This window comes from Lolium perenne, chromosome 2 (assembly GCF_019359855.2).
Source record: "Lolium perenne isolate Kyuss_39 chromosome 2, Kyuss_2.0, whole genome shotgun sequence".
In the NCBI taxonomy this organism is placed as follows: domain Eukaryota; kingdom Viridiplantae; phylum Streptophyta; class Magnoliopsida; order Poales; family Poaceae; genus Lolium; species Lolium perenne.
This window is the reverse complement of record NC_067245.2, coordinates 12267741-12280665: the sequence shown is the minus strand read 5'-3', so window position 1 is coordinate 12280665 and position 12925 is coordinate 12267741. Positions and strand designations below refer to the sequence as shown.

General features: G+C 45.3%; 1 protein-coding gene across 1 annotated transcript; it reads left to right on the top strand.

Moving 5' to 3' along the window:
• Positions 1–8143: 8143 nt before the first annotated feature.
• LOC127331179 (expansin-A1) lies at positions 8144–9470 on the top strand. The gene is made up of 2 exons (XM_051357242.2): positions 8144–8458; positions 8543–9470. The coding sequence occupies exons 1-2, from the start codon at positions 8314–8316 to the stop codon at positions 9172–9174; spliced, it is 777 nt and encodes a 258-aa protein (XP_051213202.1). The 5' UTR covers positions 8144–8313; the 3' UTR covers positions 9175–9470.
• Positions 9471–12925: the final 3455 nt, after the last annotated feature.

The window sequence follows — 12925 nt, the reverse complement described above, 5'->3', positions numbered from 1 at the left end:
TTGTATGCACATGTCTTTGTCCGGAACCCGAGGCCCCAAAGTGATCTCGAATTGGGATAACCGGAGGGGATGGCTTTGATGTGAGGATCACATGTTTTCACCAAGTGTTAATGCTTTGCTCTGGTGATCTATTAAAAGGAGTACCTTAATTACCGGTAGTTTCCCTCGAGGCCCCGTAGCAAACGGGCTGGTAGGACAAAAGATGATATGCAAGTTTCTCATTGCGAGCACGTATGACTATATATGGAAAACATTCCTACGATATTAATAGACTGGATATTTTGTCTTAATGCTAAATTCAATTCTGTCAATTGCCCAGCTGTAATTTGTTCACCCAACACTTGTTATTTGGAGAGTTACCACTAGTGCAGATAGTCGGGAACACTGGTCCTTTATTTCATCATCATTGCTTTTCAGTCAAATGTGCGCTGGGATATTTTCCACTATCATTGCCTCTGTGTCCTTAATTACTATTGCTCTCATATTACTGCTGCATCACATTTCCCTGTCAACACGCCATCAAAGTAGTACCAACTATTTCTGGCGCCGCATCATATTACCACTGCTTTCACATCACCATGTTGCTAGTGCTTTTCCAGGTGCAGCTGACTTGACAACTCCGCTGTCAAGGCTTATAAGTATTCTTTGGCTCCCCTTGTGTCGAATCAATAAATTTGGGTTTTACTTCCTTCGAAGACTGTTGCGATCCCCTATACTTGTGGTTCATCAAGACTATTTTCTGGCTCCGTTGCCGAGGAGCATAGCTCTACTTATAAGTTCACCTGGGGAGTACACTCCACCTCTCTCGCTGTTTTTTTCATTTTGTCTTGTTTAGTTTATTTTTGTCTTGTTTTATTTTTCCTATATATCTGAATATTCATACAAATTTGAAAATCAAAAACTAAAAACTGTTGTTATGGAAGGACGTGCTTTATACTCTATGGAACTTGTAGAATTATTTATGAAGTATAGAGAATCATATAAGGGAAAAGTAATGAGTGGCGTGTTGAAAAACTTGGATAAAATTGCTAAAATTTTGCTTAAACGCCATGATATAAATTGTTGCTCTAAAGAGGATACTGAACATCTTAAATTTCAATGTGGCTTTAGTGAAGAAGTTTTAATTTCGAACTATCATTGGAATAACTATATTCATCTTGGATTCGAAGAAGTAGAACAATTTGTCTTATTTATGGGAGCCTCTGAAATAGAATCCTTCGTGTCTAAAAATTATAAAACTTGTGTTGCTTGTCATCACCTTAAAGATTATGTCTCTTCTATCCTTGATTATTGCACAGAAAATTTCAGCAATAATTGTTATATCATTGATTATAAAGAGAGACTCAATTATGCACAAGAATGTATCCACAATTTGCAGGAACCCATGGAAGAAGAAGTTGCTGAACCTGAAAGCTCATTAGATGAAAAAGAGTAGGAGAGTGATGAACAAAAGGAGGAGGAATGGATTAGCTACCCATGCCTACCTTCTAATGAGAGTAACTCTTTTTCTCTTACATTATTTGATTGCCCTCCATGCTCACCAAAGGAGGACGAATATTATGTTCATGAGGATTCTCCTGAAATATTCCATGTGAGTAAAACCTGTGAGAATAAATATGCTACTGTTATTTATGATAATCCATGCTATTTTTATAAATCTCATGATAATCCTTTATTTGTGCCTAATTTCAAAATGCATGGAACTAAAGAATTTTGCTTGGAGAGTGTTTATGATAAATCTCTAGATGATGGTCCTATGTTACCTGATGCTATAAATTATAATGCTACTGAAAATAGGATTGCTACTAGTAGTCCCATACCTCTTGAGAATCATCAATCATCTTGTTATAAAATGGCTAAAAGTGGGTTTGATTGTTTTAATCCTACTATTTCTGAGCTTGATAAAAAATATGTGTTTAAAGATCATGAAAAGCGTGCTTTATGTGATAGTTATATTGTTGAGTTTATTCATGATGCTACTGAAAATTATTATGAGAGAGGAAAATATGGTTGTAGGAATTTACATGGTACTAAAACACCTCTCTACATGATGAAAATTTTAAAGTTACTCTTGTTTTACCTTCATGCTTGCCACTTCGTTCTTTGTGAATTTATTTGTGTACAAGATTCCCATGCAAATGAAGTGGGTAAGACTTAAATGTGTTTCATATTTGCTTCTTGATGCTCTCTTTTTCTTCAATTCATATTACATATGTGATCATCTTCTCAAATTACTGAGCCTATCTTAATGGCTATAAACAAAGAGCTTTTTGGGAGACAACCCATTATGTTTTTATTTCTGTTATTTTACTGTTTTGCTGAGTCTCTGAAGTCATTTGTACTGTAATGACCTCCCCTTATCATTTTTATTTCGTTTTTGTGTGAAGAGTAGCCTCTAATGGTAAGAAAGTAGTCTTTGGGGGTATTTACAATTCCGAAACAGATTCTGTGCTGGTCATGAAAACAATTCTTAAAAATTGCCAGAACGTTATTTTGAGCTGCAATTTTTTTTGATTATGCCCCAGTATGTTAGCTAACTTTAGGTAGTTTAGCATTTTTCGATTTGAGCAACATAACTATTTCTTTAATTCTCTGCCTGCTGGTCTGTTTTGACAGATTTCTGTCATGTTTTGCATTTGCGTCTTATGCTTCGTCTTTTTGAGTTCTTTTGTGAAAAAGAGCTTTGGGAAGAAGTAGCTACAATAGAATATGTTAAAATGAGTGTTTGATATGTGCCATTACTGAAGCCTTGCTGGCTTGATATTTTTTTATTTGCACCAATGTTGCTAATCAATTGTGCTGAGTTTTGTGTGAAGGAAGTTTTCAAGTGTAGGGAGAGAAGAATGATGCAATAAGATGAAGCATGGACAAGAGCTCAAGATTGGGGATGTACCCTGGACCCCCCAAGAAATATCCAAGAGGTTCAAGCGTCAAAACTTGGGGATGCCCGAGGCACCCCCTCTTCATCAGTAAAAAGCACCAGGTCATTTTTCAGCGCGCTATATTTTTATTGCTTCATGCATTATGTGTTATTCTTGGAGCATTTTTGTGTGTGTGTGTTTTTTTCTGTTCAATAAAGTTGTACCCATCATATTTGTTTTGGAGAGAGACATGCTCCGCTTTAATTGCATGAACGCTCAAGTTTTCACTCATATGTTCAAAGAGCGTTCTATTTTTACGAGTACTGCATTTAAGCTCTAGTTTTTCATTCATATTATGTTCAGAGCTTGTTAGTTTCCTTATGAATAGCTCTCTGGTATTTATGTTTATTATCTATGAGAGTTGTTTCAAATAAGTTGATTGGTGTTGGATACGAGTAAAAAGTCTCATATTAATAGTGATGCAAATGAAATATCTCCTTTGATGTTTCAGTTGAGTTGACTTGATGATCATTTAGTTTTTGACTTTTAATATCACCATATGCTTTGATTAATAAGTTTTGTCACTATGCATGATTATGACCATTATTGCTCTCTTAGTCGGTCGCCCCCTTTCTTTTGCTAGCCTTCATTTGTACTGAGTATGAGCTCTACTCGTGCATCCAACTCCTAAAAACAAAAATGCCAATCGTGTCCACCATACCTACCTATATGTGGTATTTCATAGCCACTCCAAAGCAAATTTATTGTGTGCTACCTTTAAAACAAAATGTTCCTTGTTTTTGCAATATATAGCTCATGGGAAAGTAGCCTAAAAAACTATTGTGCTAAGGAATATGTCACTTATGTATCTTAGTTCTTATAAGTTGCTTGTTGAGCAGTAACCATTGACTTACTAGGGACGCCATCAACCTGTCACACCTTTGTTGAATATCATGTGAGTTTCTATGCATGTTCGTCTTGTTCGAAGTAAGGGGGATTTGCCATGGGCTGAAATGATTTGAGTATGCATATTGTTAGAGAAGAACATTGGGTCGCCAACCAAAGCCATGTATCATGGTGGAAGTTTCAGCTTGGACACTCAAATCCTCAAAATCTCTTATGATAATATTATTATTGTTGAATGCTTAAAGCATTAAAAAGAGGAGTCCATTATCTGTTTTCTATGTTGCCCCGATATGATGTCCTTAAGTTGAGATCTATCAAAATCGAGAAATCAAATGTGATTTATCTCCTTGGACCTTTGTACAGGTAGCATAGAGGTACCCCTTTGTGACACTTGGTTGAAAGATATGTAACGCGATGATAATCCATGGAAATCCGAGCTAATTAGGACAAGGTGCAGGCACTATTAGTATTCGATGCATGAGGCTTGCAACTTATGGGAAGTTTTATACATAACCCATATGAATTATTGCTACCGTTGACACAATTGTTTCCATGCTTTCAAAATAAAAAGCTCTAGCACATGAGTAATCTCTGCTTCCCTCTGCGATGGGTCTTTCTTTTACTTTTATGTTGAGTCTTCATCTTCTAAGTTCATGCACCATTAAGAGAGCATAGTTGTCATTCTTAGTTTTATGTGCATGGTCCCAAAATTATTATTGATTGAATCATGAGTATGTTATTACTTGTCCTTAAATTATTTGTATCTAGTAATCCTTTGAACTTTGAAGGTGCATGTCACTTCAAAAATTATTTGTTTGTTATCACTTACCTACTCGAGAACGAGCAGGAGTTAAGCTTGGGGATGTTGATACATTGCAAATGTATCTATAATTTTTGATGCTCCATGCTTGTTCTACACCAATTTCTCTGTGTTTTATGTGCACTTTGCATTATTTTATGACATTTATTGGAGTAACCTAATAACAAGTGCCACAGTGCCAGTTCCTGTTTATTATGTCTATTTATTGCAGAAAATGTCCAAAAATGAAATTGCTCGGAAAATTCTGGAAAAATCACAGAAATTCTAATATACGAGAAGACCCCGGGAGCCAGAAGGAGAGCCAGCGGCGGGCTACAGGCCACCCATATAGGCCCAAGTGGACGGTTTTGGAGGATCTTTGTCTGTGCGAGTCGTGGGCGACGGTGAGCCATGACTCCATCATCGGCGCCAACCAAAAATACGGGAAGTATTGGGCGAGAATCAAGGCCGAGTTCGATGAGCGCAAGCTCATCAAGAGCGACTACAACAAAGTGACAATGAAGAGGAGCCAAAAGGCAATGTCGACGCGATGGGCCATCATCCAGGCGTCGGTGAACTCTTTCCATGGATACCATCAGGACTTACTGACCAGAGCCGAGAGCAGCGTCGACCTCTCCCAAATGGTACGACTCTTTCTTCCATAATCTGTAGCGCCTACATTGTGTTCGATGAAATGATTCCGCTTCCTTTGGCTAGTTTGATAGGGCCATGGAGGTTTACGCGAGGAACTCGGATGGGCATAAGTCGTTGATACGTCCAATTTGCATCACTATTTTATATCATAATTTGCTGTTATTCATTGATATATTTCATATTTGGAGATGATACTTATGTTATTTCATCTATTTTGCATGTTTCATGATGATTGGAGGATCGCGCACCGGAGTCAGGATTCTGCTGGAAAAAGCGCCGTCAGAATGCAATATTTCGGAAGATCAACAATTGACGGAATTTATATGAAAAATCCTATTTTTCCAGAAGACGAAGGGAGCCAGAAGGGGGAGCTGAGGAGGGCCGCCGTGGGCCCACCTCACAGGCCGGCGCGGGCCAAGGCCTGGCCGCGCCGCCTTGTGGGGAGGGGGCCCACAGCCCCCTCTGGCCTCCTCTCCTTCGCGTATTTCTTCATCCCGAAAACCTAAGCTCCGGGGGGACAGTCGCGAAGAGTCACAGCCGCCTCTGCGGGGCGGAGAACACCAGAGAGAAAAGAGCTCTCCGGCAGGCTGAGATCCGCCGGGGAAATTCCCTCCCGGAGGGGGAAATCGACGCCATCGTCACCGTCATCGAGCTGGAGATCATCTCCATCACCATCATCATCATCTCCATCATCATCACCGCCGTCTCCACCGCTGCACATCGTCCCCGTTGTAACAATTTGGGTTTGATCTTGATTGTTTGATAGGGGAAACTCTCCCGGTGTTGATTTCTACTTGTTATTGATGCTATTGAGTGAAACCGTTGAACCAAGGTTTATGTTCAGATTGTTATTCACCATCATATCACCTCTGATCATGTTCCATATGATGTCTCGTGAGTAGTTCGTTTAGTTCTTGAGGACATGGGTGAAGTCTAAATGTTAGTAGTGAAGTATGGTTGAGTAATATTCAATGTTATGATATTTAAGTTGTGGTGTTATTCTTCTAGTGGTGTCATGTGAATGTCGACTACATGCCACTTCACCTTTATGGGCCTAGGGGAATGCATCTTGTATTCGTTTGCCAATTGCGGGGTTGCCGGAGTGACAGAAACCTGAACCCCCGTTGGTATATCGGTGCAGGAGGGATAGCAGGATCTCAGAGTTTAAGGCTGTGGTTAGATTTATCTTAATTACTTTCTTGTAGTTGCGGATGCTTGCAAGGGGTATAATCACAAGTATGTATTAGTCCTAGGAAGGGCGGTACATTAGCATAGGTTCACCCACACAACACTTATCAAAACAATGAAGATTAATTAGCCATATGTAGCGAAAGCACTAGACTAAAATCCCGTGTGTCCTCAAGAACGTTTGGTCATTATAAGTAAACAAACCGGCTTGTCCTTTGTGCTAAAAAGGATTGGGCCACTCGCTGCAATTGTTACTCTCGCACTTTACTCACTCGTACTTTATTCAACTGCTACATCAAAACCCCCTGAATACTTGTCTGTGAGCATTTACAGTGAATCCTTCATCGAAACTGCTTGTCAACACCTTCTGCTCCTCGTTGGGATCGACATTCTTACTTATCGAAAATACTACGATACACCCCCTATACTTGTGGGTCATCAGTCGTTCGCGCTGATGCATTGCTATACCAAGCTCAAAGGGAACGAGAAATGGCGGTTGACGCGCCTGTCGCTGTCCAAGGGGAAGGACGCCATTGATCTGGACGCGCCGCTGGCAATGTCGGCAGGGCGTCCTACCGGCAACAAGGCTGTCAAGGCCGCCTTGGCCGACGCAGCGTCGTGTGAGAAGACGCATGCATCGATCACGAAATGCCTCGCGGACGTCTCCTCGACCTTTCTCTCCCGCGACAAAAAGAACGACGAAAGGTGGGCGGAGCTGCTCAAGAGGCAAGAGGAGAAGTTGGAGCTCAAGAAACGCAGGGACGACATGTCCCTGCTGAGAGCGTCGACAGAGGGAATCTCTCCCCGGACGCGGGCGGCGCACAACTTCTTCAAAGGTCAGATCCTCGACGACATCGAAGCCAAAATGGCGGCGGCCGACGCAGCGGCCCAGGAAGCGGTAGCGGCAGTGGCAGCAACCGCGGCGCAAGAGCCGGCTGACGCGTCTTCGACTGCTACACCATCGTCGGCCTACGCGACGGCGGCGGAGCAGATGGAGCATGCACAGCACCAGGCAGATCGCGACGAGGTCATCGTGATCGACGGGTCTGCGTCGACTCAGGATACGTCGCCTCGACCAACCGCTTCTTCTAATTTAGCATGCACTATGGTCTGTAATATGATCGCGCGCCTAGTACTTTGATCGCCGCTACTCTGATCGCGACGATTCGGCGGGAACGATCTCTTTTGAATGCAACAATTTGAATTTCTGATTGGGGGCGACGTTTGGGGGACGCGGCTGGAGAGCGACGTCCCCCAAAGGCGGCACGAATAAAACACGTCACCCAAACATTCAATCCGGCACGGTTTAAAGGACGCTTTGGGGGACGCGGGCTGAAGATGCTCTAAGTTGCTCGGTCCACCATTGATTCGAGACCCTGTCGTTAATCAAGTACAAATCCAAGGGGGCACTTTTTCCCTGAGCGCCACGGCCAAACGAGGCGCCGAATTTCGATGTGCATGCACAGGCGAAGAGTACAGTGAAGAAGCCTAGATCTACGCCGGGAGTGGCGCCGACAGATGGGGAATTAAACCCTGCATCTAGCTCGCGCCTCGACCCCGACATAGGTCACCGACGCCCGCCAGCAGTTTATTGACCCGAACATGGGCTAGCTCTCTCCCGATAGAATCTCCCACGAGGCTCCATGCATCGATCTGGAGGACCAATAATATCGCCACCATTTAACGATGGAAGCTCGTGTGATGGTGTCTCTGTCAGCTCCCGAAAGCGCGCGCACCTGCAGCATCTATATCCCATGCACACCCACATGCTTGCACGGTGCCTCTCTGGTCCAATCACGGCATGCCAGCTCCGGTGGAGCTTCGCCGGACGCATGCCTACTTAAGCTGCTCTGCTTCTCATCTCTGGCCATTACCTTTCAACTTGCTTATTTCACTCACTCAAACATGGACACATCATCTGCTCGTTTGCTTGCGTTGTTTGCAGTTGCCACATGCCTCCCCTGGAACAAGGCTTCCTGCTTCACGTCCTCCGGCGTGACCAGAGCATTCGCGACCTTCTACGGCGGCAGTGACGCCTCAGGGACGATGGGTACGGAAATGTTACTCATATCTTCTTTCATCACCAACACTTCATTCCATCATGGTATTCCGTCCGTCTATGTTCAATATGCAGGTGGGGCGTGCGGGTACGGCAACCTCTACTCGACGGGGTACGGCGCGAACACGGCGGCGCTGAGCACGGCGCTGTTCAACGACGGCGCCTCCTGCGGGCAGTGCTACCGGATCGCCTGCGACTACGCGGCGGACCCGCGATTCTGCCTCCGCGGCAAGTCCGTCACCATCACCGCCACCAACCTCTGCCCGCCCAACTACGCGCTGCCCAACGACGACGGCGGCTGGTGCAACCCGCCGCGGCAGCACTTCGACATGGCCGAGCCCGCCTGGCTCAACATCGGCATCTACCGCGGCGGCATCGTCCCGGTCCTCTACCAGCGGGTGCCCTGCGTCAAGAAAGGCGGCGTCAGGTTCACCGTCACCGGCCACGACTACTTCGAGCTCGTGCTCGTCACCAACGTCGCCGGTTGCGGCTCCGTGCAGGCCGTCTCCATCAAGGGCTCCAGGACCGGGTGGATGGCCATGTCCAGGAATTGGGGGGTCAACTGGCAGTCCAACGCGCTGCTCACCGGCCAGGGCCTCTCCTTCAAGGTCACCAGCACCGACGGCCAAACGCTCGTCTTCCCCAACGTCGCCCCGGCAGGGTGGGGATTCGGCCAGACCTTCGAGACGTCCAAACAGTTCTCCTAGAAGAACCACGTGCGGTTTTGTATATGCTGATCGATCAATCGGTCATGTGTAACTAAAGTTAAGATATACAGTATGTCGGTGATATATTTCCTAAGGGAAGGGGGCAAGTACCATGTATTTGTCAATCATGAGCTTTGTGCCCCAGTCCCAGCTTTGCTAGCTTCGACTCCATGTTAGCTGGAGAAGGGTTTTTTTTGTCGTTCCCTCGTCATTTCCTATTGAGAGTGAGTAACTAAAATTTAGAGCACCCAGCGGCAGAAATACAAACTCATCGAATTGTTTTTCTTTTTGGCAAACTCGTCGAAATGATGATTTTCTGTTGGATAATCTTTTGCTCTAAAATCTGTATTCTTTATAATTTGATGGGAATTCTGCTGCCCCGCTTATTTCATGATGAATTCACGCTAATCTAGCTCATTCTTCTCTCGTCACAAGCGCATCATTTAGATCAGATAACATATATATAACCTACTCCGGCCTGAAATGTCGGTCTCCATATTTCGCACCATAGTTTTGATGTTTATAACACCACAATCATGCATATATAACATCAATAACTAAGAAAAGACAAGATAATTAAAGTGCACGCACCCTTAGGATGGCGCCATTTGTCTTTTCATGTACTTGCAAGAGGTGCAACCTTGTGCATCCCGTGTCTAGTGTGCGTCAACACGTGTGTGGAGTGCGTCACTAGGGGAGCCCCACCACAACACATGGTTTTATATGTGGGTTTCATGTACCGCACGATTTTTTGTTTTGCATGATTTTCTCGTTTGGAGCCAAGCTGTTTTTAATCGTTTGGGATCCCTCTTGTTAGTTCTCTAGCACCAGTTTTTGTTTTCCAACTGTTGTGTTTGAGCTTAATTTTCATCCTCGTAACTAAAAGCATGGAAGAATATATCATATGATATGAATCTAACCACACAATTCTTCGCTAACTGAACTTTTTTTTGTTTTCACAATTTTTGTCTTGGCTAACTTTGTCTCTAAAACTTGTGTTGGCATCCGAAACCCACCGGCGAGTAGCGACGGGCAACACGTAGAGCCGGGAGGCTCCCAGAACTGCGGCTGGCCCTGGTCCCTCGAGCGACGGCCCGCAAAGCTCCGGCACGCACGTCCCGATGCTGGTGCAAGGGCGTGCCACCTGACCTATACCTGGTCAGGAAGGTGATGATCTGCTTCGCTTAGTTTCCTGCATGACATACACGTAAACATTAAATACGAGCCTCGATCGGCTCTCAGGTTGTCCTGTGAATCGGCTCAAGGAGCCGATCCACCCATGACTCGTATGAGGTTTACGATCACATGGTGGTCCTGCTTGATCAATATAGAGCTAAAACGACCTACGACGATCTAGGGTTTTCACCGCATAATCGGAACATCCTACACGTGATTGAGCCTGGCAGCCACGCAAGATGATAATAAACCAGCCCTAGATAAGGCCTAAAAACCAACATGGAGTTGATTCCCGGAACATCTTATCTAGGGCTAGCAAACTACACCCTACGTGCTACTGGATCCTTCAACCCGTTTGCAAGGCCTAACTATGCAGATATTAAACTAATCCTTGAAGAACAAGGAGCAATCATAACAGATCGGATCTACTAAACACGGATCAAGCAAGGTGCCACCCTTGCACCTCAGATCGGCGCAAGGGTGGCTAGATGTCTAGGGATAGCATGGAGCAAAGCATATATCGTGGTAAAGCAATGCTAACCCTAACACATCTACGATAACTATGTTGCTCGCCATCAACAAGGCTTCAGCACGAGCAATGCATGAACAACGAATAAACGTATACTGTCTAGATCGCAAGATGCGATCTAGGCAGCATGATGCTTACCCGGAAGAAACCCTCGAAACAAGGGGTTGGCGATGCGCCTAGATTGGTTTGTTGTGAACGTGATTGTTGTTTTTCTCAATAACCCTAGATACATATTTATAGTCCGTAGACTTTCTAACGTGGGAATAATCCCAACCGTGTACGAGCCAAATTCTACCTAACCGACACGTATCCTACTATATTTACAGATACACGGGCAAACCAGCCCAAACTTCGTGTACAAGGCCGATTCATGTATATCTTCCGTGTATATTCTTCAAGCTCATCTTTAATCACGGCCCACCTCTGATCTGGTCAAATTCTGGTGATAACACATGCCCCCCTGGTTTTGGAAATGATAATTCCAAAACCACTTTGCCTTTTCCTCGTCGGGTCATGTCGTGGCAGAGTAGAACCGCCGCAGTATCCTTCATCATGATGCCTTACCTTCTCAACTTCTCTGCAAGATTTGACAGCGTTTTGGCATCGCCTCCTCGAAAACTGCCATGGCATTAAATTTCCACTACGTCTCATTTATTTAACCGCGCCGCACAGTTCACCTCTTCATCCCCTTGCTCTGCTCTGGCCATCGAAAAAACCCTCCTCCACCATGGACTCATCCTCCTCCTCTGCTTCATCGGCTCTCTCCTTCCAATCTTCTTCCTCAAGCGAGCCGATGTCAGAGCAAGAGTGGGACTTTGACTTCATGCCAGATGGCCCACCCGAGGCCCTCGTTGGGTCAGATGGCGACTTGCCCCTGACCGATGGGGAGGACGACCTCCGGTTCCTTATCGACAGGGAACTGGAGAGCGAGAGCGAGGACGACCTCCACTCCTGGGCAAGCTTCACCTCCTCCGACGAGGAAGAGGAAGAAGAAGAAGAGGAGGAAGAGGAGGAAGAAGAGGAAGAGGAGGAAGACGACTCCTCCTCCTCCGCCGGGTATCCGCCGGCAAAGCGCCTCCGCGCTTGGGCGGACAGCGACGACGACGATGATGACGAGGAAGAAGAAGCTCCGGCCGAGGGCTGGGGCAGCAGCGACGAGGAAGTCTGCGGAAGCAGCGCCGACGGCAGTTACGACGTCGACGACGAGGCCAGCGAGGATTAGTAGTATAGGATTAGTAGTACTCGAGCAATCGGCTCTTCTTTTGTTCTTCCTTTCTTGAGCAATCGGCTCTTCATTGTAAAAACCCCTCTTACTAATGAAGAAGTGCTTCCAGTTAATTTTACCGATAGTCAAAGTCAAACAATCCCCAAAAGAGCCAATGGCATCGCATCGGCCTCTACCATAAAACGCGAGTAAGGCCAACCCAGTTGCCCCTTCAAACGGTAACCTGCGACCTCCGTCTGAGAAAGCAAACTCAGATCCCCAAATCGCCGCCCGAGCAGATCCAACTCACGGCCATACGAATCTCAGATCTCAACCGTGCCACTCCAACTCCACAGCGCATCCAATGGCGGAATCATCCAACGCCAACGCCATGGTCTTCGGTCTGAAGGTAATCCTTAACCGCCCCTCGCCATCCGAGTAAATGTTAGGATTTACAGCAATCACCTGAATTAATGTCCTATTTCGTTATTAATTTAGGTTTCAGACATCCTACTGCCGCATCCTTCTCTTCCAAATTCTATGTGTCTTGGCCCCCGTTCTTCTGAGAGTCCCGCTCACTTAATCTCATGCGAGGCTAACAGAATCCCCTTCGTGAACCAGAACTTAGATCTGACTTCCTGGGCCGACTGCCTGCGAGCCTGGCCTAATCCTCCTGAGGGTTGGGTGGCATGGTACAATAGAGTGTCAAAAACCCATTATGCCACCTGGGAAACTATAGGGATAGCCGATGCCTTGTCATTATCATTGTCTCCTCTTGAAAAGAATGAGAATATTCTGAAAACCATCGGCTACTTCTGGTCTGATGCACTGAACTGCTTCAT